The sequence below is a fragment of the Coloeus monedula genome, assembly GCF_965178545.1.
Source record: "Coloeus monedula genome assembly, chromosome: 3".
In the NCBI taxonomy this organism is placed as follows: domain Eukaryota; kingdom Metazoa; phylum Chordata; class Aves; order Passeriformes; family Corvidae; genus Coloeus; species Coloeus monedula.
The window spans coordinates 115,392,859-115,420,011 of NC_138783.1; the positions used below are offsets into that span (position 1 = coordinate 115,392,859).

Genomic DNA, 27,153 nt, shown 5'->3' on the forward strand with positions numbered 1-27,153 from the left:
ATCTCAAATCCCTGCGCTCCTGGGGCATACCATCTACCGAGCCATAGGATCCCAAATTTTTATATTTTTCTGATTTCTGTAATTTTTCAATTTTTTCTGTTTTCAATAAATTAATCTTTTTAAGAGTTGTCTCATTTCTCACATGCAGTTAGATCCTTGAAAAAATTCCCCTTACTACTCCTGTAGTCATTTCAATCTGCCGACGAGTCATTTTGAAAGAAGAAATGGTTCCCCATGCTGAAATTAACACTGTTTTGCCAAGTACAGTATTTTCAAAATTCAAATGCTGCTTTGTTTCAGTTTCCCCAAGCACCTGACAAGATGGTCACAGTATGGCCATGAATGGTGCCCTGGGGTACACCAGGAAGAGCATTTCCAGCAGATCAGGGAGGGATCCTGCCCCTCTACTGAGCCCTGATGGGGCACATCTGGGGTGCTGTGTCCAGCTCTGGGCTCCTCAGGACAGGGAGCTCCTGGAGCAGGGCCAGTGGAGAGTGACAAAATAAGGGACTGGAGCATCTCTGCTATGAGGAAAGGCTGAGGGAGCTGGGGCTGTTCAGTCTAGAGAAGAGACAACTGAGAGGGGACCTCATTAGTGTGTATAAATATCTAAAAGGGGGGATGCCCAGAGGATGGATCCAGGCTCTGCAACAGGACGAGAGAAATGGGCAGGAACTGATGCACAGAAGTTCCACCTGAGCATGAGGAAGAGTTTCTTCCCTGTGCAGTGACCGAGCACTGAACAGATTGTGCAGAGATTGTGCAGAGACGTTGTGGAGTCTCCCTCACTGGAGATGCTCCAGAACCACCTGGATACAAGCCTGTGCTCTGGGATGGCCCTGCTTGAGCAGGGAGGTGGGACCAGCTGATCCACTGTGGTCCCTTCCAGCCTGACCCATCCTCAGATACTCTCCACACGTCTTTGAAACTGGTACTTGTGCAGAAGGGTTTGTGGGGCGGGTGAGAACTGAGAAAGGCCTTGGCCAGCTGTTAAAGATGTAGCCAGATGTGAGAGGAGCACATTGCTTGGAGAAAACAGAGCTGGTGCCTGCTTCCTACCACCTTTTGCTCTCTAGTGGTGTTCTTACAGCGGAGGCGGACCAGTCACACCTTGGTGGCAGAGAGCACTGCATAAGGCTTTGGGAGGACTCCACTGCAGGCTACCCTTCTCAGCAGAGCAAAAAATTGGGGCATCTTGCTTGAATACAAAAAGCTTGCATGCTTCTGGCCCTGGCCACTGCCTGAAGTGGTGGAATAACCTGAAGGTTTAAAACCCTCTAAATGATTTGTGCTGTCAGGAACAGCAGGGCCGAGCCCTGATAGATCCTGGTGATGCCAGAATGATGAGATTTAGGAATCATTGTATCATTTAGGTTGGAAAAGACATCCAAGATGATCGAGTCCAACCCATGACCCACCTTGTCACCCAGCCCAGAGCACTGACTGTCATGTCCTGGCCTTCCTTGGACACCTCCAGGGATGGGGACTCCAACACCTCCCTGGGCAGACTGTGCCAGTGTCTAATCACCCTTCCAGTGAAGAAATTCTTCCTAATGTCCAACCTGAACCTTCCCTGGTGCAACTTGAGACTATGTCCTTTCGTCCTGGAGCACTGAACCTCAGTGAGGCTTGGATAAGGAGGCAAAGGTGCTCGGGTACATGGCCAGGGCTTGGCTGAGGAAACACCACAGGGCTGATGTGGTCTGTGTCCAGAGAAAGACAACAAAGCTGGGGAAGGGTCTGGAGCAGAAGCCCTGTGAGGAGTGGCTGAGGGGGCTGGGGGTGTTTAGCCTGCAGAAAAGGAGGCTCAAGGGTGATGTTACTGCTCCCTACATCTCCCTGACAGGAGGGGCAGCCAGATGGGAACTGGGCTCTGTTCCCAGGGAACAAGGGACAGGGCGAGGGGAAATGACCTAAGCTGCGCCAGGAGAGGGTCAGGTCCGACATCAGGAAAGACTTCTTCACAGAAGAAGATGATTAGACATTGGAACGGGCTGCTCAGGGACCTGGTGAAGTCCCCATCCCTGGATGTGTTTAAGGAAACACTGGATGTGGCACTCAGTGCCGCGGTCTGAAGGACAAGGTGGTGTTGGGTCTTAACTTGGACCGGATGATCCCGGAGGTCTTTTCCAACCTTACCAATCCTGTGATTCTGTTTTTGCCAACCCTCCCGCCAGCCTGCTCCGGGCAGAGACGGGAAACCCGGCGAGAGCCACCCGGGTGCTCCGCCACCTTCAGCGCGGCCACCGCCCGCCTCCGGCCTGGGGAGCCGCCGGGAAGGGCTCCGGGGGCTCGGGGGTGGGACCCGCCCGGGAGGGGACCCGGCTGGCGGCACCCCGGGCGGGGACATGGAGGGGACACGGCCGGGGTCAGGGCCGGGGCCGGCCCCGCCGCACTACACTTCCCGCCCTGCTCCGCGCCCGCCCGCGCCGGCTTCCGCTGGCGCGTGGTTTCCGGAGCGGATCGGAACCCGGAGCGCGGATCCGATCCGGGTCTGGCCATTCCCGGGGCAGGTAACGCCGGCTCCCCGCGCTCCTCCCGCCGCACCCCGCGCCCTCCCCGGCACCCCCGCCCGGGACCCTCCGCGCCCGTCCCGCCGCGGCTCCTCCCGCCGCTCCCCGGGACGTGCGGCGGGGCCGGGGCGGGCGCGGCGGCCGCTCCGAGCGCTCCCGGGGCGGCGGCGGCGGCTGCGGCCCCGCCGCCTCCTCCTCCTCCTCCGCCGCCGCCGCCTCCTCCAGGCCGCCTGTTCTTTGTTACAGCGGCCGGGAGGGCGGTAGCGAAGGGGGCGAGGCGGGTCCGAGGCAAAACCCGGCGGAGCCGCTCCCGGATCCCGGGCCCCGACGGGCTCCGGGCGGCGGCGGCGCGGTCCCCGCGGGGCGGGCGCGGAGCGGGCGCGGGGGGATCCCCGCAGGCTCGGCCGGGCAGGGCACGCACCCTTCGCGGCCGCGGGGATGCGGGGCCGGGAGCGGGGAGCGCCTCGGCTTGGCCGCGGGGGGTTGGGGAAGGAGGGGGGGTGGGAGCTCCCAGGTGCGAGGGCGTGATCCAGAGGGAAGAGGCTGGGAGGAGGAGGAGGAGGAGGAGGGAGGTGCGGGGATCCTGCCCTGCCCTGCCCCGGCGTGTGCCCTGTGGGAGAAGGTGCGGTGGGCGCCCGAGGAGACAAAAGGAGGAGAGCCGCGGTCTGCGGGGCTTCGCACACGTGAATTTTCTGCAGTACGCTCGTTTTCTGCTCAGGGCCATTAAACTTTGCATGTAGTTTATTCACATGATCGCGGGAAGTGCTGGGAAGGGCAGGTGGCGCAGACCCCCCCCAGCCGCTCTGTTTTTCCGTGCCCCCCCGAGTGGCGTAAAATCGTCCGCCCGCCCCGACAATAATTGATAGAACAGCCCTAATTTTTTTGAGAAATACAAGGCCTCACTGTAGTTTACCAGATGTTCTGCAATTCCTTTGAGCGGTGGCATGAAAAAGTTCTACTACATCATGAGGAAAACTGGATTTTAAGCGCATCCTTCCACACGTGTATCTGCAGCACCCATCTGCTTGTGGTTTCAAGTTATTCACACTCCTGGAAGCCCATTCTCAAACTGAAGAAAGGGTAACTTTAATTCTACCTTCTTGGTCATTAAGTTCATTAAATACAGATTTTTATGACCTTTTTTTTTTTTTTTTTAATCCATTAGCAAGATCAAAATGGCTCAACTTCGCACTGGAGCCTGATTTCTTTCTTCAGCAGTTTATAAGGAGAAAGTGTGATTTTAAATCAGTTCTTAAATTTTTACAGCTCAAGTGGTTCCTTCACAGTATCTTTCCACATCATGGGCTGCAAGCAGGTACCTGTGATGCTGCAGCCTCTCAGTGTCTTCATTTGGGCTCCCTCAAGTTCCAGATATGTTCAGAGGCCTGTGTTGCAGCTGGAATTTTTGTGCATAGCTGTGTGGCTCTACTTTTGGGCACAGAGTCACTCGTCTAATTATACAAACAAAAAAAAAAAGTGTTTTTCTGCTCGTTTACTGCCATCAGAGTTAGGCTTTGTGCCTGGTCTAATTTCCTCTGCGTGGCTTTTCTCCTGATGATTGACTGCTAATGATTGCTCTCTGTTTTATGTAAAAAGTACCTGGAACTTCCAGAAGCTTTGATTATCCCTGCAAGACAGGAGCAGAATTAGGAGCAGTGGGATGAGTGACTTAATGGAAGATTTTTCTGGTACAAATGTTTGAAAAGAAAAAAAATCAGACATGGGCCAGAGCAACAGCAGATGAGGGCAAAAAAAAATTCTGAAGGCTGTCTTCAGTGCCATCATGTGAGCCTGTGTGGCACATCGTGACTCTGTTTACCAGCTGGAGCGGGTGGCATCATGTCATGTACTTCAAAAACTCCTGGGAAACACAGCCGAGATCTGGGAGGAGGAGTTTGGAAGCCCATGGGTGAGAAGCGTGTAAATCAGAATTGTAGAGCAGGTACCGCGCTTATTTCGGAGCGCAGCGCTGAGCGGGGGAGCGAGGGGTGACGGATCAGGAGTGTTGCGAACACGGAGAGTCCTTGCTGCAGAGATGGGAGCTGCGCTAATGCAGATCACCGAGGCTGCCCGAGGCACCTGTGAGGGCCCTTCACGCTTCCTCCCCGTCACCTTGAAGAGCACTGATGATTTCTCCGCCCCTTTGTTGCTATTCTCATCCCACGGCCCCTGGAACAAGACGGAGCTGCTGCTCCTGTGGTGTCACTTGTCCCCAGTCTGCTGTTTGCCAAGGATGCGACACAGTAACGTCCTGGGGGCAAATGCCTGTGGTGGTCTGGCTGCACTGCGCCCCTGAACCATTGGCTGAGGCCTTTATTTGTTAATTCAGCCGTATTTATGATTAAAATCTTATCTAAAAATAGCTTCTTGAAATAGTGCAAAGCATCCAAAAAAAAGCGTTGGTTAAAAAGCAAACCAAACCATTTTTGACATCAGCTTACACCGCTTGTTTTGCAGCATTGTGCTTGGGCTCCCATAAATACCTGTTGCATCGTTCACCTTGCTTTCAGGATAAGAGCTTTTGGGGAAATGTCCTGAGTTGCTGTTTGTGCTCAGCATGGGGCTTTTGTTCAAATGTTTGTTTTCTTATTTGAGCTTTATCCCCAAAAACTGTAGCCAAGAAAGGCCCAGCTTGTGCCAGGGAGGGGGAGTGCTGGCCCCTTGCAGCAGTGAGTGTTCGGGAGGGATCCTGCTGCTGACAAGTGGAGTTGGGGAGGGCAGTGCTTGAAGAGTCCAGATCCCAAGTAATGGATGTGCTCCCACATTTCTGGCTTGGCTTTTGTTGCTGTCGTAGCAAATGCTTTATGTGTTTTCAAACAGGGCTCTGCTGGTTTGGCGTGTCATGTTTCCTCTCCCTCTCACAGGTTCAGCTCTTACCTCTTAGCCTTCCTGTCCTCTTCTTGGCCAATCCACTTGCTGTTCTGCAGCCTCATCTCTCTCAGACTTGGGTCATCATCTTTGTGTTGCTTTGCTTCTCTTCTGAGGCATTGGGAAAATTGTTTATTTGAGGAGGAGAGTGTTTTTTTGGCTAGAAAAGGGAAAAACTCTCTTCTAGGTCCTGCTCATGTTGTGGTCTTAGCCATATATAATCAGACTTTTTTGCCAACCATAATTTAATTGTTGAGGGGCAATAGATATGTTCATATAAGTTTTTAATGCAGACTGACACTAATGAAGTGAATATAGATTAACCTTATTTAACTGTGGAATCAAATTGGTCAGTTACCATTTCTTGGAAGGCCAGTGACAGAGGCAGGATTGTATTTCCCCAGGTTTTCTGGTGCTCAGTACCACAACATACCTTTGCCTCTGGAACAGATCTGCAACTGTATCAGCAATTTTTAGGTTCTTAAGATTACTGTGTTTATTAAATAAGTAATCTGCCTTTCAGAGATAATTTTTTTAAGCTACAGTTCAATAAAATGTTGCACTGGGCCTTGTTCTTGTAGTGGTTGCTGCTGACCTGGATTATCCTCTGGCCCTGCGTGTTCTGAGGCTCCACAGGAGCTTTGTAGCAGGGGATGGCTGGAAGTTGGTGAGAGATGGGGAACAACAGGAGACAGCATTGCCTCAGAGAGAAAAACCTGAGAACCCATGGACATTGAGGCTTCTTGGTAGAGATGTCTGCAGCTCATGTAGTGATACAGCAGTCACTGGGGCTTTTTAACAACTTCAATTACTTTAACTTTGCATTGACACTCCTGCAAGGACAGTAATGTGTTTGGGTGTGCTCTGGGTCAGTCAGCATCATTACTTGACAAAGGGATGTTTATATTACATGGAAAATAAAAGTCAATTCAGAACTAACTTCGTCTTTTGCATTTTGGCAGGTTTAAAAAAAATGGCTGAAGATGGCAGTGAGGAGATTATGTTTATTTGTAAGTATTAGGAAAAGGATCTAACTCTCATGGTGTGTGACTTGTCTACTCAGAATGTTTGAAATTAAAGACTGAAACAGATTAAGATTTTATTTAGAAAATTTGCTTTATGTAAAGGAGGCTCAAACAGCTAATGGATGAGTAGAGAGGAGGTTGTGTAATTTAAGCATACACATTCTGACACTGTTGGCAAACACACAGTGAAACCTCTGAACGTGAGTTAGCAGCACAGCTTTTTCATGGCTGAAGTGAGTGAGATTGAAGGTCTAACACTCAGGTAAGCCCTTTGTTTACACAACCAGCTTCAGCAGCCAGGGGTGTCTGGGGATAACTCTGACCTCTGCCCTGACTTGGGGATCTGCACCTCCACAGGAGAGACAGGCAGACTCATAATTCTTCTGAACAAGCCCAGTTTGAGATGCACCAGCTGCCCTGGCAGGTGTCACTCGTGGCATTCACAGCCTGTGCTTCTTTCTCTGCCCTCTGTGTAACCCTGAGTGCCAGGCTGGGCTCTGGCTGGGATCTGGGCTCCTGGGATGCTGGTGGGTGAGGGAAGGCTGCAGCAGTGGTGTGCCCAGGCTGGGCAGTGTCCCATGCTTGCTGGAGCTTGGCTGGCAGGCCTGGGTCCCACTTCAGCCCTCGTCTTTGTCACCAGCCTGGACATGCAGGACCTGGTGTCAGGGTGGAAAAGAGTTAAGAGATGCAGAGTCCACTCACCTTGTGTGAGCAGAGAGGGCCCAGATATTGTGGATCCAGTCAGGGCAGAGCAGAATGGAGCACATGTCCTTGGGTTTTGGATCCACAGTATTTTACCCCTGATGGCTCCACAGCTGCACCTACAGCAACTCTATCAGAACATTCAACCTCTCCCTCTACCACAGATTCGTTCAAAAATAATGTTGACTGTTGGCATTTTTACTCAGATGCAGATACCATATAGGGGTTACCTTATCTTCCCCTTCCTAAAAAGATTCTGGTGGACAGCAAAAAGAACAGGGATGTGATGCCATTCTCTAATTAAAAGGTGTCACACAAGATGATTTTCTCCCTTCCAGTGGAGGCTGTGGTGTCCTGAGGTGACTGTATGATACTGTATTCCCTACTGAATATCTTGAGCTTTTTCTTGTGCTCTCTGCAATTGGTTTTTCCCACAGGATATGGGGACTGGTTATGTCCTGAAAAAGTGAGTTGCTATAAATGACACTGTGCACTCCCATAATTAATATCCTTGAATACGTATTTCATAGACAAGAGAATTATGGAATATTTTTTTTTTAAGTGTGTGAATATAGTCTCCCTGGGGTATCTTACGATTATTCCCATGTTCATTTTTGTGTTTCTCCTGTGGCTGTAATTCCCTTGAAGGTGTCACACGATGAGTGTAACAGCTTTGGGAAATGGCTGCTGTAGGGCATCCCTTGGATATTGAGCCATGCCACACAATGTCAGTGTCATATTCCCCTGGCTTTGGTCATTCCTTTGCAAAGGAGTCAGAGGAATGTGTGACTTATTCCTGCCTGTGGTTGTGGATGGTGCTGTCTGCACCTTTCAGAGGCTTATCTTTGCAGAAGTGAGGAGTGCCCTGATGCCGTCAGGAGATAAGGAAAATGACAAATGCTTTTCTCTTTGGACAGCAAAGCCTGTTGGAGAAGCTGTTAACTCTGGCTTTTCCTTCCTGTCCCCATTGGTTATGACAACCCTTTGCAGATGACAGTCCATTTCTTTTCAGCAGTCTGGTTTACACATTCTTCTGTGGCTCCTCCGCCCTCTCTGGTTTGAGAAATCTGCTTTTAGCCCAGATTATTTCAGTAATGTTAAGCACAGTGTGGGCTACAGGCAGGCCTAGAGCAGGAGAATGGTGGAACAGTAAACAGGACAGCTGTAGGCTGAGCTTTGGTGCTTGGGTAGCATTTGCCCATGGATCCTTTCCTCTGCTGCAACAACTGTGTGATGCTGTACAGCAACCCAGACTGGGAGATTCCTTCTGCTGAAAAACAATGGGAAGAGCTGGTTGTTTCATTCCTTGGCTCACCAGAAGGCAGCACAAACAGGAGGCAGTGACCAGGCTTGGGGGTTGCACCAGCCAGAAATGCTGTTTGTCCAATACATGTCATTTTTTACTGCTCAGTGGGTTTTGTTGCCAGAAGAAACGTGAAGCAGTTTGGGATCCCTTGTTTTAGAAGTCCTTTTATTCACTGGGACAAATACCTGGTGGGGAGAGGCTTCCAGTTAGGAGCACAGAGTAGCTTTACCAGAGGGATATGCCTTGGAATGACATGGCTTTTTTCATGTCTTTCCAAAAAACCGTGTAATGACCCTTTACTTAGCACCTTTCTGGGGTTTCCTGACTTGCCCTTGTGAGCGTGGAGCTCAGATGGAAAAGGCACCACAGCAATATAACCCCTGTGTGTGATGATCTCTTCTGAAGCTGTGTCAGCAGCTGACCAGGCAGGGCAGTTTGACAGCTATTTTTTTCACAGTGAAGCAATGTGTAAGCATTTGGAATCCTGTTAAGTTAGCTTATTTTAGAAAACCTCAAATTATCCTCGTCTGAAAATTGTTTCTTAGGAACCACTCAATTCTGGGTAATTTACAGCCACTTAAACTAAAAGTTAATTTAGCTAAGCTGACAGTGAATTAGGTGGCCAGGGTGTGTTGTGCAGCCAGCTGATGTGTCTGGGAAGGCACCAGAAGGTACCGTGGAGGTCTCTGTCCTGCTCTGTGGGTGAGAAATGTGTGTGGCCAGGCAGAGCTGGGCTCCCAAAACATGCTGATGCCCTGCTGAGCCCTGTGCCAGTTCTGCTGCTGGTTCTGGGTTTGTGCCTCCTGTCACTGGAAACACCATGCTGCACAAGCTGTTCGTAACAGCCCAGCTCCTGGGGAAGGCAGTGATGTGGTTTTCTTTAGCTGCTGCGTCTTCCTGCACTTTATCTGGAGAATAATGCCATCTTTAAGCAGAATATTTACTGTGGATATAAGGCAATTATATTCCTTTGAGAGAGAATTTAAACAATTGTCTTCTGATGGTACTGATCACAGTGTGTGTTATCTCACCTACACAGGTGCCAGCTATCAGCTCAGTGTTCAATTATTCATGTTCTTTTAAGCAATATAAATAAACATCTGCATCCCTACATATGTATTTTGCCTGGTGCTCGGTTTCTCTTGAAAGAGGGAGGAAACTGTCTTACAAAAGTGTTTTCCACCAACCTTTCCTGTCTGGTTCCTTGCAGGGTGCGAGGACTGTGGGCAGTACCATGATTCAGAGTGCCCTGAGCTGGGCCCAGTGGTGACAGTCAAAGACTCCTTTGTATTGAGCAGGGCAAGGTAAGAAATGTTTGTGTTAGTCCTGACTAACCCAACGCCCATGTTAGTCCTTTAAAGCATATTTGCTCTGTGGGGGATGTCACATTGACAGCTGGAAAGTGAACTCTCAGAGGATGACAGAAATCTATGGAAAGCACATGGCCTTGATTAAATAGAAAAATTGATGCACACACTTAAGTGCTGCACTGAATTGAAGCCAAAAAAATAACTTGCTGCTCATCGGGACTCTGTTTCTTTGCTGAGGTTTCTGGCAAGAAGTCAGGTGGTGCCAGATGGGGTGATGACTTCTATAGTGGTTGAATACCTACCACTTTTATCCCCCTCAGATGCACCCTATTAGAGAAGTGTGTGAGGATTTCTTGTTCATGTAAATGGTTGTGTCCTCCTGCTTGCTATGAACTCTCTCATTCCTCCACTTAAGGAGCAAAACAAGTTGTTCTCATTATTGTGGGTCTTTGCAAATGATTAGGGGTAATAATTCTGTCAGCAGATCTGTGACAGCGCAGCAGAAACACTCATGTTTGCCAAAAGAAACAAACAGACTCAATCTAGTTGGGAGAAAACAACACTGAGTAGTGATTTTCACAGGGAAAGACAATCAGGCACTGTCAGCAATATTCCTATTAAGGTGTAAAATATAAGGCTAAGGAAAAGAACTAACTATTGATGTAGTGAAGATGTAGTAGAGACCCAAAAAGGGAAGTGCTCAGATGGCTTTGTGTGTTATATAATGCATGCAGGGCCTCCATATTTCCTCTTGGGAAGTTGCAAGCAGAAGACAGGCACGTGGGCAGCAGGTCTGGCACATCCTGGCTGCGGAGGCTGTGCTGTGTATTCCCAGGACCATTTTGGAACAAATCCTGGGTGTGCTGGATCTGCCACGTGGGTGCCATGACCCCGTGGCCTGGGCAGGATGCTCCTGGTGTCCCACCGTGTACAGTGGCTGCACCTGGGCAGGAGCTGTCCCTTGCTTGTCTGGGCCTTCCCAGAAGAGGAATTTCCCTGCAGCTCCTGCCAGGCACTGCCTTCCTGTGCCTGGGAACCTGCCTTGGATGATCCCTTGCAGAAGCTGTTAATGGTTAACAGCCCTGACACTACAGGTGCTTGAGGGTAATTTAAAAATACCCCTTGGAATAATAGAAGCTGGTGAGGGAGGTGCTTTTCCTACACAGAAAAAACGGGCAGTGCAGTACATCTCCAGCCTGTACTACACAGATTCAATGACAAGTTAAACTATTATTTCCTACAGTTTTTTTCTGGTTTTTGCCTTGCAATTTAATGTGCTGATGTTCCAACTGGGAGTATTTGCAAATGTGGTGTATGCACTAATTTTCAGTCTCCTTTTGACATGCAAATGCTAAGTTTTCCCTAGTGGAAGTGTGGGCTGCTGGACCGTAGACTTGAAAGCAGAATTTAAAATTGACTATTTTACAGATAAATGTATTTATTTTCCTGAAGAGTTTTCAGCTGGAATCAGGTAAGATAAGAAAAGGAAAGAAGAAATTTAATTGCAGCCTCTACATCTGGCGAACAGTAGCTGACAGTGAGTTATCTGAGGTTGAGGGCAAGTTTAACCACAAACTGAATATGAATCTTTTAAAAACAGTCTCCTTACTTAACCACATGTTTGTTGTTCCCTCTGTCTTACTGAATAGATAAAATGGATGCTTTATGGTTAGAAGTGTTGAGAAACATCTCCTGAACTTCTCTCTGACACTGCTTATTCTAGGTTTCAAACTGAAAGCTTTTTTTTTTCCCCCCCCAATTCAGTTGCTTGTCACTATGATTGCAATGTTTTTGTATTTCTCTTTGTCTAGGCAGTAAAGCAGTTCTGCCAGTGTCAACTTCTACAGGGTAGTCAGTAGCCTGTCTGATTATTTTTAGCTTTTCATCTGTTAGCACAGAGCTGAAAAAACAGAATTGCATTTGGTCTGTAAAACCAATACGGTAGAGCCAGTCATGTGAATTTTTGGAAGATATTCTGTGTGTATTATATGTAGTAACAACACTTACTACATGTAGCTCTTCTCAGAAGCTTGTTTGGGAAAAGACAGAGGCTGGCAGCACAGAAGCACTTGTGACCAATGTGGTAGTGTTTGTAACAAGACAGAAGGGAAACTTCCAGGACTTCTATCTTAAGGGCTATGATCTGCATAAGGCTATAAAGTGTTAATTTGGGGAGGGATAGAGGTTATTTTTTTAAAATAAGCACAATCACAACCAAAGATCTGTAGAGTCAGAGGGTAATCTGTTTTAGAAGAGGCTTCAGGGTGTTCCAGTAAGAACTAAGATGAGCTAAACTGCTCATTTTTTTCATTTTTATGTGCTCTCCTGGAGAAGAGAAGGTTTCAGGGAGACCTTGCAGCAGCCTTTCAGTGTGTAAAGAGGGCTGCAGGAGAGCTGGAGAGGAACCTTTCAACAGGAACTGTAGTGACAGGACAAGGGGGAATGGCCTGAGAGAAGGTTTAGATGGGATACCAGGATTGAGCTTTTGCAAGGAATCACTGATTTGGCCCTCCTGCACTGCTAGTGTTGTTCCCCTCTGTTTATAAATCCTCACAGAAGTTAGGGTGTGTTGAGCAGAAAACTTTGCTGTTCCCAGAGACTGGAGAAATCCCTGTTGATTTCTTTCTTCCATGGGTTCTGCAGTGTTGTCCAGTGTGTAACTGTTACTGGATGAGGTGATGTTCAGCCAAAGGTTGGACTTGATGATCTCAGAAGTCTTTTCCAACCTAATTGATTCTGCGATTTTTGTTTTCCTCAAATCTCTCTTAATTTTTTTAGATCATCTCTGCCTTCTAATTTGGAGATAAGACAGCTGGAGGATGGGACTGAGGGAGTGTTTGCTCTGACTCAGCTGGTGAAACGTACCCAGTTTGGCCCCTTTGAATGCAAGAGAGTTCTCAAGCTGGAGAAAGAATCCGTTTTTCCCTTGAAGGTAAGGCACAGAACATGAAAAGCAATAGCAAGGAGTCAGTTTTACCTGTGGTGAATTAATGCCATCTAATACTATGGAAAAAAAGATGTGTGTAGGGGGATTATTTGGAACATCTTTTAGGTGTGCCCTGTAAGAGATGAGCTAAACAAACATTCTCTGGGCAAGGTACAGAAGAACCAAAGTAGAAGCTCAGCTCTTTTAATGAGTCTCTTCAATTTGATTGAATTTGCCTAATGAGCCACATGTGCATTAGGTTTATGGAATATGCAGAATAAGTGGGTTTTTTTCTTGCATTTGTTTTATTCCTCTCTTGACAAGTTTTGGTAGGAAAAATGCTACATTAAGAACGGAATTCAGTCTTATTTTCCACTAATACCTAGCTCAGAAGTAAAGATTTAGAAATGTGCCTTGGGCTGATGGCTGTTTGGATACCCCTCCACTCATGTATCCAATAATTTTTTGAGAAACTGGTGGCTGTAGCAAGAATTATTGGGATAGGAGTTGAGTTTGTTCACATCTTGTCTGTCTCAGACTTACTCATCTGAACGTGTGACTAAGTGAAAGATGCCTCATGCAAGACTTGAGCCTTGCTTCATCCCCGATGTACATCGAAAAGAAACCACTGCAAAAGCACCACATAATTTTTTTTTTTTTTCCTTAACTTTGTATCATTTCTCCAGGTTTTTATTCTATGCACATTTTGCTTGGCAGGTGTTCCAGAAGGAAGGGCCCCTGGTGTATTTTGACACCACAAACGAAGATGATTGCAACTGGATGATGATGGTGCGCCCAGCCACCGAGTATGAGCATCAAAACTTAACTGCCTTCCAGCATGACAACGACATTTACTTCACCACCTCCCAGGACATCCCCCCAGGAACTGAGCTGCGAGTGTGGTATGCAGCTTTTTACGCCAAAAAAATGGAAAAGCCAGTGCTGAAGCAGGTCACTAGTGTTGCCAATGGTATGTGTGGGGGCCTTTCTTCCTTCCTAAGGGCCCAGTGCTGGCAGGGACTGATAGTCCCTGGCTGTTGGAGTTGATAGTGCTGTTTATCCAGTAGGCTCTTATCCTGCAGAGTCAGGCCAGCCTGCACAGTGGGTGCCCTGCAAGAGGAAAGCGTAGATTCTTCACCGTGATACAGCCAGGTTTTTACAAGCAGGTGGCCTAGTTAATGGCTCAGCCTCTTCAGAGTGCACAAACTGGATAAACAGTCCTTAACTAAAGAGTTGGTGGTCATATCAAAAGCATTTCTGGGTAGAACAGCAAAGGAGCTCAATTCTCAGAGAAATCAGCATGCAGATTTGCTAAAGAAGCCGGTCTTCAGTTGCAGGGAAGATGTTTTGGTTTTGCACAGAACTGTTACACAGGTCTAAAAAACTACATTTGTCTTAGTCAACCTCACATGGGACCTGCTAGAGTAAGATCCATGTGGCTGTGCATTGGAAAGAAAGGCAGCAGATATTTTAGAATCTGAATTAGAATTGCCACAAGTCCATTGTTCTTTCTCTTTGTTTTCTCCTACTTTTCCATTTCTACAGCTGAAAGGCAAGATCCTTTAGCATTGCAAGGGTGTTTTCTGCCTGCTCTTGAGCTAGGAGTACTCCCTGGATGTTATTACTGCTCTGCTGGGTGTAATTTGGGGTGACAAATGCTTGGGGAGAGGCCATTGCCACCAGTGTCAGCTTTATGGCTGCCCTTGATCCTAAGCAGAGTCTCAAGTGCTGCAGCTGAACCAATGCACAGGTTGACAGACTTCTGAACTCTGAGATGCCTCCAGTTGGTATTAACTGAGAGGTTTCATCTTTTCCCTCTTCAGTTTAACCTGTTCATGTATTTTTGTGGGGTTATGGGTATTTAAAAATAGTGTTTAAATATGCCCTGCCTTCTCTGTTCAGCACTTCCATTGTACACTCCGGGATATTTAAGGCACAGTGGATGAGATTCAGATATAAGAATGCCCTGGTTAAAATTTTACATGAGAATGTTATTTGCAGGCCTGTTACAGAATAAAACTTTCTGACTATGGTTACTGCCCTCAGCACAGAGCAAGAGTCAAAGGGTCTAGAAAGTAAAAATGAACTGTTTTTCCTCTTCACAGATACATCCTTGGTAGCGATGGAATTTGATAAAGAGGGGAATAACAAGGTCTCTTCAAAACCTTCATCTGCTGTCTTACCCCATAAAAAAAACAAGAAATCCAGCATACTAGCAGCTGATCCAGCAGGTATGCAAAATTACAGTGCTTTTAAGGGAGATAGAGGACAGATACAGATCTACTGATCTGTTAGGTGTAACACACATGTGTAGAAACACATTTATTATGGATAAATAACTTTTGGCAAATACTGATTTAGAGAGAATTTGAAAGCCTGGATTTTTGTTTTCATGGGCACAGTGTTTAAAGTACATACACGGGTTAAAAAGTCACAGAGGGGCCAATAAACTTTTAGGCAGATGATTTTCATGAAAACCACAAGTGCTCCTGACTTTAAGGGTGGTGAGTGTTAGGGTGGGGGCAATTCCAAAGAAAATCTTCATTCTTCTTGTGCAAAGTGTAGTAATTCAAATGATCAGGCCAGGTTCTAGAAGAAAACATGAGACTGTGGGTAAATGTTTGGAAATGGCAAGAACACTGGCCATCCCCAAATTACAATAATACCACAGTATATGCCACTGTTAAGAGTTCAGACTGTTCTAGATTATAGAAACTCAAATCTAAATAAACTTAGAAGCAATACATATCCTCTTGGCAAAGCACCTATGGCTGAGGAAGTACCTGGTAGTGTCATAGGAGCTCTGTCCCAAGGATTCATTACAAAGCAGTGCTCCCCCCACCCAGTCTCTGCTAAGTGGAACAGGAAAATTAAGAACCCACTTAACACCAAGTGTGTACAAAAAGTATACTCAAGAGTACACAGGATCAAAAGAAAACCATTCTGAGTCTGCTCTTTAAGAGGTTATTTTCTTAAATTTTGCTTACTGGTAGTAAAGGTAGCCAGGAGGAGAGGAGGGGACTTGTTGCAGATGTGTACAGAACAATTCATCAGAGGATCCGTTTGTCAGCTTGGATTCTGTCACAGCTGAACTGTGAAGTTGACTGGAGAGTTGGCTTTCAGTTTGGCATTATTGATTTTTTGGGGGGTAAACCATGAAGAATTGGAGTAGCCCCTCCTACATCCTTCACCCTATTGCCTGAAAGGCCCAACTTCATTAGAAACAAAATGCTGCCTGTTATATTTTGGGAACCCTGAAGTGTTCCCACTGATGTAGTGTTTTGGTGCTTCTGAAACAAAATTTTCTTCTTTTGATTCTGTTTACCTCAAGTCATACCAAGCAGTTGCCAGCTGTCAGATGTGTGGTTCCAAGTCAGCCAGGTTGCCCTGCAGCTGCCCTGGAAGCCTGAGGAAGTGGGAACTTAAAAAGGACCTGACTTTTCCTGTCAAACCAGTGCAAGGAGCAAGGGAAGTGCAGAGTCAGGGACAATTAACTTACACAAAATCTTGGTTTGCTGCTTTTGTCCTCCTGGACAGAGCCCTCAAGAAGTACTTTATGTAGCCTGTGAAGAAGGAATTTCTGTTGCTGCATTGCCAAGTCATTTCTTATTTATTTATTTATTGCAGCGTGGCTGAGATCACACCTCTGTAGTGCAGAGTGTTGAATGTATCTTGTAGCAGGAAACAACCTCTGCCTCAGAGAATCTTTTATTTTGGTTTAAGAGCCAACACTGAAAAGAAGGAAGAACTTTACTGTCCCTTTATAGATGGGGTCCTCAGGCAGAGAGAGTTGAACTGACATGTAATGATCATCCAGGAAATGTGTGGCAGAAACTGAGGCACAATTTGAATTCCCTGTGCTGCCATTCACTTACCCTGACTTGAATGTCATCCTCCTCTGGAGGAAGAGTCTGGTATACTGTGGAATATTCAGCTTTTTGTGTGCCAAAAAAGTATCTGAATCAGTCCAGATTTATCAGATCCTCTTGACAAATCCAAAGATACCATCTAAGGACTGAAATACAGAGGACTGTGAACAGAGTGACTTTTCCCATTTTATTTTCTTTATTCCAGTGCCATTTTTGCCCTAATTTCTTCATTTTCTATACCTTTCTTGAGTTGATGTGTTAATTAAAGTATCAATATGGTCATTTCATAGCACATCAAATTAATGAAACTGCTCAAACCTGGGTTTTCATTGTCCTCACCCTTACTTCCATTAATCCAAATGTTCTTGTTCTGCAATGCCCTTCACAGAGAGCAAGGAGGCTTCTCCTGCTTCTGTCCTCAGCTAACCTAGAAGAAGACTGGTAACTCTGGTTTTAAAGGTGCTAAAAATTGCTTTATGTCATGCCTTTTATGAGCACAATTCTTTAGAAAGTGATAAAGGGACCCTCAGGACTTTACAAGATCATTGATACTCTCTCCTGGCATCATTTATATCTTCTGATGTTTCAACTCTCCATGTTTGGAAAATCCTGAAGTGGTCCCAGCTGCCCCCCAAGGGACTCTTGCTGCTTAAATTGTACCTTGTGATTCTCAGGGAGTTACTGCAAGACAAACAAAGCTACAGGGGTTTACCACCTTCCCATTTTCAAAGCTTTTCAGTATTTCTTGTTGTGATTTAGTGAACACTCCAGAAGGCAGTGGAACAGCAGAAGCAAAGCCCAACCAGTGGACCTGTAAAGTGTGTTCATCTGCTTTCCAAGAGCCCCAGCTGCTGACAGGTAGGAAGTGCTAGAAACTCGTGGGAGAGCACTGAGAATCATCAGCAGAGTTCTGCTCTTCCACAGCTGTGAAGCCAGGCACCATCCATGGTGCAGCAAGATAGAAGTTTTAAATTCCATGTTCCCTTAAGGAAAGGAGTAGTAGGGAAGGTAGAACAGGGATATTTTGGATGTTTTGAGCATGGCAGCACTCAGTCTCTGGACAAACAACTGTAGTGTTGAAGCTACAAGAAATAAAACTGTGATCTAGGGGAGGATGTGACTGTCAGGAAAATAAAGGACAGGGAGCATGAGCAGTGTAAAGGTCAGTGATGCCAGATCATACTTTGTGATACTGTCCATCTGGTATTTGTGGCACAGATTAAGTCAAGGTAATGAAGTACCTATGTTTTTCTGCATTTCTTTCACAGCTATTTTATGCAGTTTTCAGAAGAATTTAAAATTATTTAGAAGCTTTGGCCATTTGATGAATCATTTTTGAAAAGGGGACTTAGGTCGGTAAATAACTTGGGCATTTGGAAAAATGTACCCATTATTAGAAACACAAACTTCTTACTGTGGTATCAACAAATCTCTTATGACTGTTTAATAAACTGTATGCTTTGATTTGTGAAGTTACTGTGACTGCTTTTGAAATAATTTGAAGTAAGTCTCTGCAAAGTGAGATGGACCTGATAGATGAGCTTCAGCTGTTTCCATTTGAGCATTTTGAGGATAATTTCTTCCTTTTTCTTCTTTTCTTCTGTTCTTTCCATTCACCCAGAGCACTTGCTGAGTCACCTGGAACAAGCCAAAGGTGCCCCCCCCGGCAGCCAAAATGATGCTGAGAAAGCAGAGAAAGCAGCAGAGGCTGCACCAGCAGATCAACTGGTGGCAAGTGATGAAGCCAGTGCCAGCACAGACTCGAGGAGAAAGGCCAGGAGGGGAAGAAAGGCCAAAACAGCAAAAGTAGAACCACCTCTTGTCATTGATGAAGAGAAAGGTAAAACATAAATCTAGAAAATGCTAAGCAATACATCCACTTACACATCCGTGTCGATGGCTTTGCACAAAGGCCTAAAAAGCAGCAGAGAGACAAGATGGAGGATTTTAGTTAGATCACTAAAGCTGCCAATTCACAAGTTTTGTTAATTATTTCTGGGGGCCTTTCTGCTGTAGGTGTTGCAACACCTTCACTCAGATCACCTACATTCTCCTGTGAGTGGTTATGAGACCTGCAAGAAGGAACAGGAGAGGAAGCATCCTTCCTCTCAAAAGGACAAATCTTTCTCTCTGTACCTTAATTTTAGTCTAGAAACGGCCTTACCTTCCTTGAAGGGATGGTCTAATAGGAAATTCCATGATTCATGGTCAACTGACCCTTCAGTAATAGCTTGGAAAGGTAAGAAGTTACAAAAACGTGGGATGTCCCTGCCCAAGGCGGGGGGTTGGATTAGATGACTTCTAAGACTCCCTTCCAACCCACACTGTTCAGTGATTTCTTTGAATGTGTTTGTGGACAATTAATTTGTCCAGTGCCACATCTTATTACAAATGCTGCATTTTTTAGGTTGAGGTTTTACTTCCAGCTGTCCACATTTCTGCTCTGTTTATTTCTGTGGTGTGTTCGCAGTGGAACGCGTGGCTGACGCTGTCACTGAGGTCCCTCCAGAAGAGGTGGCCCTGCTTCCAGCTCCAGAAGAGAGGATTATGGATTTGGTTTTAGGAAAGATGCCCAGCACCACAAACAGCATCAGCTCAGTGACAAAGTAAGTGTTCTGGGATGCAGAATTTCCTCTAAGTTGTAGCTAAGATGATGTAGCATGCAACAGTTCTGCTTGACTTCTGGGCCCACAGATGCTCTTTTCTACCAACATAAAATTGTGTGCTGCTGCTGCTGCTGCTACAAGAGGTGGTTTTGAGTGCCACTTGTACGCTGGAAGACGGTGGTAGGATTTTGGAACATAACATAAATGAAAATTTCTTTGTTCATCGTGTTACTGCTTTTATTCAATGTGTTTCCAAAAGGCTCCTGCAGCTGCAAGGTGAAATTTACTCCCATTGAATGTTAGTGATAAGACAGGCAAAGAGATTTGTTCTTTCAGAATATATTAATCATTATTATTATTCAGTCTTGCTTGTCATCTTAGCTCATGAATGACTTCATGTTGATTTTGCATGTGATACTTCAGATTTAGAGCAGTGGGAGGGGAAAACTTCAGTATAACAGAACCTCAGGGAGACTCTTAAGTATCACTTGATTAATTCAGATCCTTTTATGCCTTTTTGTCTTGGTAAAATTGGCCTTTTGAATTTTTTTTTTGTATAATAGACCCCTCAATTTTTCAGAATTAGCTAGTAATGGTATATATTGAAGTCCTTAGCAGACACAGAGCCATCAAAAAGGCATTTCAGCAGGTGGTTGTGCTGGGAAATGGCACAGTGCTTCTTGGCACCCTGCTGCCCTCTGCTCAAATACACTTTTTATGTGGGGGCTGCCAAACTTCCTAAGCTGAGATAGTGCTGATGTTTTCAGAGGACGAGCAAAATGGATCCTTTCTGTTCCTCTGAGGGGCCTGCAAAGAGAATCTCTGCTGCTGCTTTTTGCTTTGCTGGTGCTGGGTGAAGATAATTTGGAGGGAGTGACATCTGCAGCTTCCAGGGGGTGGCCAGGGGGGCACCTTTGGAGCTGGGGCAGCTCCATCCAGGCCCCCTCCCTCCTGCCAGGAGCTGAGCTGAGCACTCCTCTAGCTTTTGCCAGCTGGTGGTACTCTGTTGCAACCTGTGGGATAGCTTTCAGTCCCTGCCTTTTTCTCTAATCCAGTAGGTTTGTTCATCACCAAAACACCATGTCCCTCAAAAGAAGTTTAATTCTCTCCAGTAGACACGGAATTCGGCGGAAGCTGATAAAGCAGCTGGGGGAGCACAAGAGAGTCTATCAGTGCAGCATCTGCAGTAAGATCTTCCAGAACAGCAGCAACCTCAGCAGGCACATCCGTTCTCACGGTGGGTTGGCTTTTCCCTTGCCTGGGCATTGATTTTGTGTCTTGGTTTCACCTTTGAGTTAAACAGCAGGGCTCGTTTTAGGTATTGTGATACATATTTATAAGAGAGCTGGTTTTGCTTTTTTCTTTCTTTTAACTCTCTCTAGGAAACTATTTTAATTTTTCAGACCAAAGCATGAGAAGATAGTAGTGCAAAATTGAAGTTAAAAGTATTTAAAATTTGAATTAGGTTCATCTTTTAAATGAGGGCAAGGATGTGATGTTTTTTCCAAAGCTCTTACTGCCTTTGAATATATACATAAATATCACCCCCACCTTCACAGGCACATGGGTGACATAGCTGTGTGAATGTCAGCTGAGTGTTTTTCCACCTGTGATCTGCAATTCCAGGGGTCTGTGTCCTATTGTAAGGGTTCCATGAAAAATCATCACTGAAAAAAGGGTGGGGGAACTAAACCAAAATTGTTGGAAATGGTTAAAATCCACAACTTAGATCTCCTGAATTACTAAATTTTTCATCACTAGCCTGTTTGTTTGCAGTTGCTTGTGCTTTGGTTTCCGCTGTCTTGCCTGGAGTTGGTTATTATCAATCACTGACTACTTCCCTTTCATCTTGGTTGATCCCCTCAGGTGACAAACTGTTTAAATGTGAGGAATGTGCAAAGCTGTTCAGCAGGAAGGAGAGCTTGAAGCAGCACGTTTCATACAAGCACAGCAGGAACGAAGTGAGTGCAAGGGGCTCTCAGGCTCTTGCAGGGTTTATGTGGAAAGGCACAGTGAGATTCCAGGTGTGAGCTGGGCAGCTCCATGTGAGCAGGTATCCCATGTGAGTGACAAAGGACAGAGAGGGAGTGGTAACATCTTATCTTAGAATAATTGATGAATTTGAAATGTGCTTTTGAGCATATGCAAGCCCTTTTCTTGTAGAAAACTGCTTTCAGGCATCACTTCCAGCAAGACAAGCTGGAATTAGCTGGACCTGCATGATACAGAGGTGAGATCTGACTTGAGTTATGCTTCCAGATAGGGTTGTTCCAGTCTTGTTTGCTTGTCCTGTTTCATTTCTCCCCACCTATTGTTCCTTTAATGTGTGAACTCTGCCTTTCAATGCTGCTGCCATAGAAATATTAAACACACCTGTAGTGGCACCTTATTAGTGAAGATTCCCATTGTTGCTTGGCATCAGGGTCCTTAACTCTCAGATTGCTGCCATCTCTTGTGGAAGATGAGTCAGATCACATCTTCCTTCTCAAACATTCTGTGTTGGACCAGGGGAATATCAGGAAAGCTGTTATATCCACACAGGTGCATGGCCTTAGGCGTTCTTTTGTAGCTCACATGGCAGGATGATACAGCATCAGAATTTTGCACCACTGTGTGGTTAAATGCCCTCTTGAAGAAATAAAAATTGGAAAGAACAGAAAACAGAAACGGTATTTGAGGTTTAGAATTTCTCTGTCAGAGGTGACTTCTCCTATTTGTGACCTGCAGGTGGACAGTGAGTACAGATACAAGTGCACCACGTGTGAAAAGGCCTTTCGGATAGAGAGTGCGTTGGAATTCCACAACTGCAGGACAGGTGAGAATGGAGAACTGTTCCTGTGGCATCCCTGCTCCATTCTGGGAAGATGTCCCCAAATCCATCTCAGCAGAGAAACTACAGAAGGGGAGTAGGGATTTAGGGTTTTGTCATCATCACAAGAAGCAATCTGTTTTTTTGATCAGAAAAGTGTAACCAATCATCTATAGAGCAACACATCCACTTAAGAATTGGGTTTTTTCAGTATCTCCTGCTCACCTGTGTAATATCCTCACTGGTGTTTCCTTTGTTCACAGGTACTCTGTCATCATCTCTGTTTAAGTTTTTCCCCTGCAACTAAGTTCCTCCTCATTCCTCTGAAACAGAGGAACTGGAAAGGGGACCAGTACTATTGATAGTTTGCAGTTTTCAGGGATTACAGTTTTCTTCAGCTTTCTCCTGCTTTATACTTGCAGTAGTCTCTAAATGTTTTTTTTCTTAGTATCACTACAACCTGTCCTGTTCTCCCATAGCCATCCCTTGTGGTTACTCATATTATTTATGCTGAGTGATTTTATGCTCAGAAAATGACATCCTGGTTACTTCTATGCCCCCCAATAATGTTCAGTCCAGAATCACCCAGGTAATTGCCCTTAGAGCATAGTGATGGAGTACATGTTAAAACCCAGATCCAGCAAAAGAACCACCTGTCTCACAAACATACAAAGCCTGTTTTCAGCTGTAAAGAGCTGCATGGTTTCTCTTGCTTGCAGATGACAAGACATTCCAGTGTGAGATGTGTTTCAGATTCTTCTCTACAAACAGCAACCTTTCGAAACACAAGAAGAAGCACGGGGATAAGAAGTTTGCATGTGAGATCTGCAATAAGATGTTTTACAGGAAGGATGTCATGCTGGACCATCAAAGACGGCACTTGGAAGGTAAATTTACTGCAGATCAACCTAATTATTACTCTTGAAACAGCTGTAGAGGTGGGCAGGTTAAGGAAATGAGTGTGTGCCTAGATTCTTCTGGATGGTGGCTGTCTTATTATTATTGTCAGTTACCTGATCAAGAGTTGCAAGTTTCAGCAAAATGTGACATTTATGAAAAATATCAGTAGTGGATCCAGTGCTACTAACAGTCATGTGAAAGCTGCATGGCTTATTATGCATCAGTTTAGACTGGGTGATTTTAATTATGTATTTTTCTTTCTTTGCAATCTATTCTTTCTGTTTCAAAATATTATGTAGCAGCTTGAAAATCTGAAGGCAGAGAGTTAACTTGCCATGTACGGCTGAGAGTGACTACTATATAAATATAGTGTCAGTAGAATGCTGTCTTTGAAACACTTGAAAATACATGAAAATGAGAATATGAGAGTTTACTGTTCAAAATCTCAAGCATCTAAGTATGTTACAGGTACTCAAAGACTGGAAAAAGTTGGTAGATGGTAAATATGTATTAGAATGCCTTTAGTGATCTAGATGATAAAACCAAAGGTGATTTCAAAAAACGCAGCCAGATTGTCTAATTTGTGTCATGAACCAGAGGAGAGCCAGAGGACAGGGGGTTGTATGACACTGGCAGTGTCTCATTTTTAGCTGTCACAGAGGAGCTGGATCCCTCTGCCCTCCTGGAAGTAGCAGAGAAAGAGGTCTGAAATCCTCTCTGAGCATTAAAGCTGATGCTGGATGGTTGTATCTCTCCTTAGAGACTCCCTCTCCTCTCCTTCTCAGTGAGGGTGAATTTCTGGGCCACATACCAGATTGAAGTGCCAAGGCCTACTAGATCTGCCTGTTTCCTGGTGTTGACAAAAATGATTTTGAAAAAAGTGTCTTCAGACACTTTACAGTTGGTTTAATAACCACTAAGTTGTAATACATCACTTTGGCAGACTGCTTCTGCAATCTCAAAACACTCTTTTAATTTAGAAACCACCCTTTCATTTGCAATTAAACCCTGCATTGAGGCCCTTTCCAGTGTTTCACTCTTCTTCCCAGTCTCCTCCTGAAAAGGCCTGCAGACTGGAGTGGAAAGCCATGGTTTATTTCTTGTTTTGTTTTTTTGATGGGGACTGTTGTGTTAAGGGGTGAGGCGTGTGAAGAGAGAAGACTTTGAGCACAGCACGGAGAACATGGTTCGCTACAAGAAGGAGCCCTCGGGGTGCCCTGTGTGTGGGAAGGTATGAGCTTGTGCCAGCTGGGCCATGAGAGGCTCTGCATTGTAGCTCCAGGGGTGCTGCAGTTCAGTCTAGAGAGGAGAAGAGTGAGGGGATCCATCCATACATTTAAATATCTCCAAGGGGTGTCAGAGGATGGTGCCAGGCTCTTTTTGGTGGTGCCCAGCAACAGCACGAGGAGCAGTGGCCACAAAATAAAACACAAGAAGTTCCACCTCAACATGGGGAAGAAATTCCTCACATTGAGGGTGGCAGAGCTCTGGAACAGCTGCCCAGGGAGGGTGTGGAGTCCAGTCAAGACATTCCTCTTCAACCACCTGTAGCTCTATTATTTATCCAGGCCCACTGTGGCCATGGATGGTGGGAGCTGTTAGGACAAAGATAAAAGTGCATTTCAGGCTTGAACTTTTCTCAGGACATGCAGCACAATGTAGAGTGTCACATGGCCACTGTGTGTGTCAGTGGAATCTCATGGCTTACGTTATTTAAAGTGGAGTTTTTCTGGGTGGTTGTAAGCAGCTGGAACTGACTGTGTGCATTGGAAATCCTTTTCCATGGGGAATAAAAGTGAATTCATGGTGTAGTCATGACACAGTTGCATTTGGATGTTCAGCACTCATGATCTTAAGTCATTCTTGTCACAAGGAGTGTGGGTTTAACTTGTGACTTTATAAATGTTTCATGATTCATGGTGCAAAAGGTACTCAAGAACTCTTAAGCTGCTGTGTAGACCTCTGGTTTTGATGCTTTGTATATGTTTCATTTCAGTCAAGGTAGATTTTGTGGCTTTATCTTTTTAGAGATAGATGGAACATTCATGATTCAAAAACCACAGTCTAAATATTCCAAATTCTGCCCTGTGTAATTTTGCTGCAGCTTTTTTTGGAAGTCCACCCCTCATGAATGGCCAGTTTCAGTCAGTTCCTTGGAACTGTGCCCCTGGATTTTGCCATGCCAGCAGTTTCGAGGCAGACTGCTGGCTGGTTAACAGGAGCTCCTGCGTGTTTCTGGCCAGAATTAATGAAAAAGACAGTCAGTGTGTTCTGTGCTGTCCATTGGATAAGTTGCAAAGAGCTGTAGCCCTGCTGGACATGATCCAAAAATCTTCCTTCTCTTTTCCTTTTAGGTGTTTTCATGTAGGAGCAATATGAACAAACACCTTCTAACACATGGAGACAAGAAATACACGTGTGAGATCTGTGGGCGTAAATTTTTCAGGGTGGATGTGTTGAGAGATCATATTCATGTCCATTTTAAGGTATTCTGTTAATAATCAATTAGTAAAGGCAGATTGTTTTGACAACCCTGAATTGTAAGGAATTAAAGGGGAATTGTATTGCTCAGTGGTGCTCATAAAGATGCTTTTATAGATGTAATATTGTACCAACTGAGTCTCTTTACATTAAAGCTCCTTTTATATGCAAAAAAATTAATATTAGTTGTTTGAATAAACAGTTATTTCTTGTGTGGTCCTGGACAGAGAAGCTCTGGCTTGAATGAGGCAGGAGGATATTTTAAATAAATAATATTACAGCAGTTAGTGCAAAGCAGTCTGCATGGCAACAAAAGGTGACCAGGTATTACCTTCTGAAGAAGTTTAATCTATTAAAACAAAATATTCTTTCCCACTTTACACAGGACATAGCCCTAATGGATGATCACCAGAGGGAAGAGTTCATTGGTAAAATTGGAATCTCATCAGAGGAAAACGATGACAACTCTGATGAAAGTGCAGATTCAGAGCCTCACAAGTATAGCTGCAAAAGGTGCCAGGTAGCTTTAAATACTTTCAAATTAACTTGTTTTGGGATGGGGGAGGGAGTGGAGGGTCTATAAATCATTCAGAATTTTAAATAACATTAAGGGCTCTCAAAGGGAAGTCCAGTCCACAGGTCTGCTGTCTTCTGCAGTGCTGTTACCTCTAATCTGTGAACTGGGGCTATTCCATAAGAATTGAGGTGGTATCCAGTTAGGGGGATGCTAGACACTTAAAAAAAGAAGGACAGATACATTCACTTTCCTGTGTGGAAGAAATCAAGCAAAACTGGAGGAAGGATCAGTAAAGGAACACTCACATCTTGGACTACCTTTTGATTATCTGCAACTTAAAATGGTTACAGCATTTCTGATTGATAGAGTCCACAAAAGGATTAATTTTTATGAGACCAGATGGTCCTCTAGTGGATCTCCAGTTTGGAGGAGTAAGGCTGCTGTTTATGCCCAGTGTGACTGCTTTTTCTTGCCCTACTCTGTTACTAACAGGATGGTGTTGGAAGTGCTGCTGGAACATAATTTACTCAGTTGTCAGCTGAGAGGGGAAGACTTTTTAAACCTCTCACTGCGTGGCTTTTGCCAGTTTGTAAAGAAATAACAGAGTCCTTAAGGACTCTGTGCCCTTCCTGGGTGAGCACACTGGGCTGGGGCAGGTGGGTGCAAAACCAGTCAGTGAGAACAGCAAAACTGACACAGGGACAGGGGAATTTTGGTAGTTTAGCCACTGAACTGACCCCTGGAAATCAGAGCTTATTTCACAGCCCAGACTTAAATGTGGTGAAAGTTTACTCTATCTTCATTTTAAGACCTGGGGATAATAATATTTCAGTTTTCTGTTCTTATCTGAGAGCTGGTTTTAAGTGCAAACTGATTTTAAGCTTATGTCAGTAAACATGAGAAGGTGTGGTGTCACAGCTGTTAATTATGTGCTTGCTTTCACTGTGCTGATTTTCCTGCCTGACACTTCATGGGTACATAAACTATGTAAAATTGTGTGCTTCCAAGTGGGGGCAGTTGAACCATTCAAATCAGAAAGATCTTTTTGGAAGTTGGGGTTTTTTTAGTGCTTTTGCAGGTGTTTGTGAAGTAAATCGTGTAAGGGAACAGCTGTGGGAAATGGGATTTGATGTGAGAAGATGGGGACACTGAACAGCCAAAAGCAGAACAATTATACAGATAAGACTTGGAGAAATCTCTCTTCTGAGCTCTTAAAAATCTATTTTTTTTTCTGGTCTCAAAGTACATCTTCACCAAGCTGTACAGTGCTGTCAGAAATACCCTGATTAGTTCCAAAACTGGAGCAAGAGGTCGTGTCATT

The 27,153-nt window shown here is 45.2% G+C and overlaps 1 protein-coding gene across 7 annotated transcripts in view; it reads left to right on the forward strand.

Moving 5' to 3' along the window:
- Nucleotides 1–2,461: 2,461 nt before the first annotated feature.
- PRDM15 (PR/SET domain 15) overlaps nt 2,462–27,153 on the forward strand; it is a 32,624-nt gene continuing 7,932 nt past the window's right edge. For 2 of the 7 annotated variants that reach the window (XM_082278846.1, XM_082278847.1), the window contains exons 1-16: nt 3,868–4,422; nt 6,344–6,391; nt 9,625–9,718; nt 12,503–12,656; nt 13,368–13,620; nt 14,756–14,881; nt 17,279–17,377; nt 18,141–18,359; nt 18,990–19,125; nt 20,181–20,362; nt 20,992–21,086; nt 21,853–21,940; nt 22,654–22,821; nt 23,971–24,065; nt 25,189–25,320; nt 25,701–25,835. In XM_082278846.1, the coding sequence (XP_082134972.1) occupies nt 4,353–4,422; nt 6,344–6,391; nt 9,625–9,718; nt 12,503–12,656; nt 13,368–13,620; nt 14,756–14,881; nt 17,279–17,377; nt 18,141–18,359; nt 18,990–19,125; nt 20,181–20,362; nt 20,992–21,086; nt 21,853–21,940; nt 22,654–22,821; nt 23,971–24,065; nt 25,189–25,320; nt 25,701–25,835 (2,094 nt within the window). In that variant the 5' untranslated portion in view covers nt 3,868–4,352. Of the gene's footprint in view, nt 2,514–3,081; nt 3,594–3,867; nt 4,423–6,343; nt 6,392–9,624; nt 9,719–12,502; nt 12,657–13,367; nt 13,621–14,755; nt 14,882–17,278; nt 17,378–18,140; nt 18,360–18,989; nt 19,126–20,180; nt 20,363–20,991; nt 21,087–21,852; nt 21,941–22,653; nt 22,822–23,970; nt 24,066–25,188; nt 25,321–25,700; nt 25,836–27,153 lie in introns of those variants that run through there. The other 5 variants (XM_082278850.1, XM_082278851.1, XM_082278848.1 and 2 more) reach the window with 5 other exon arrangements.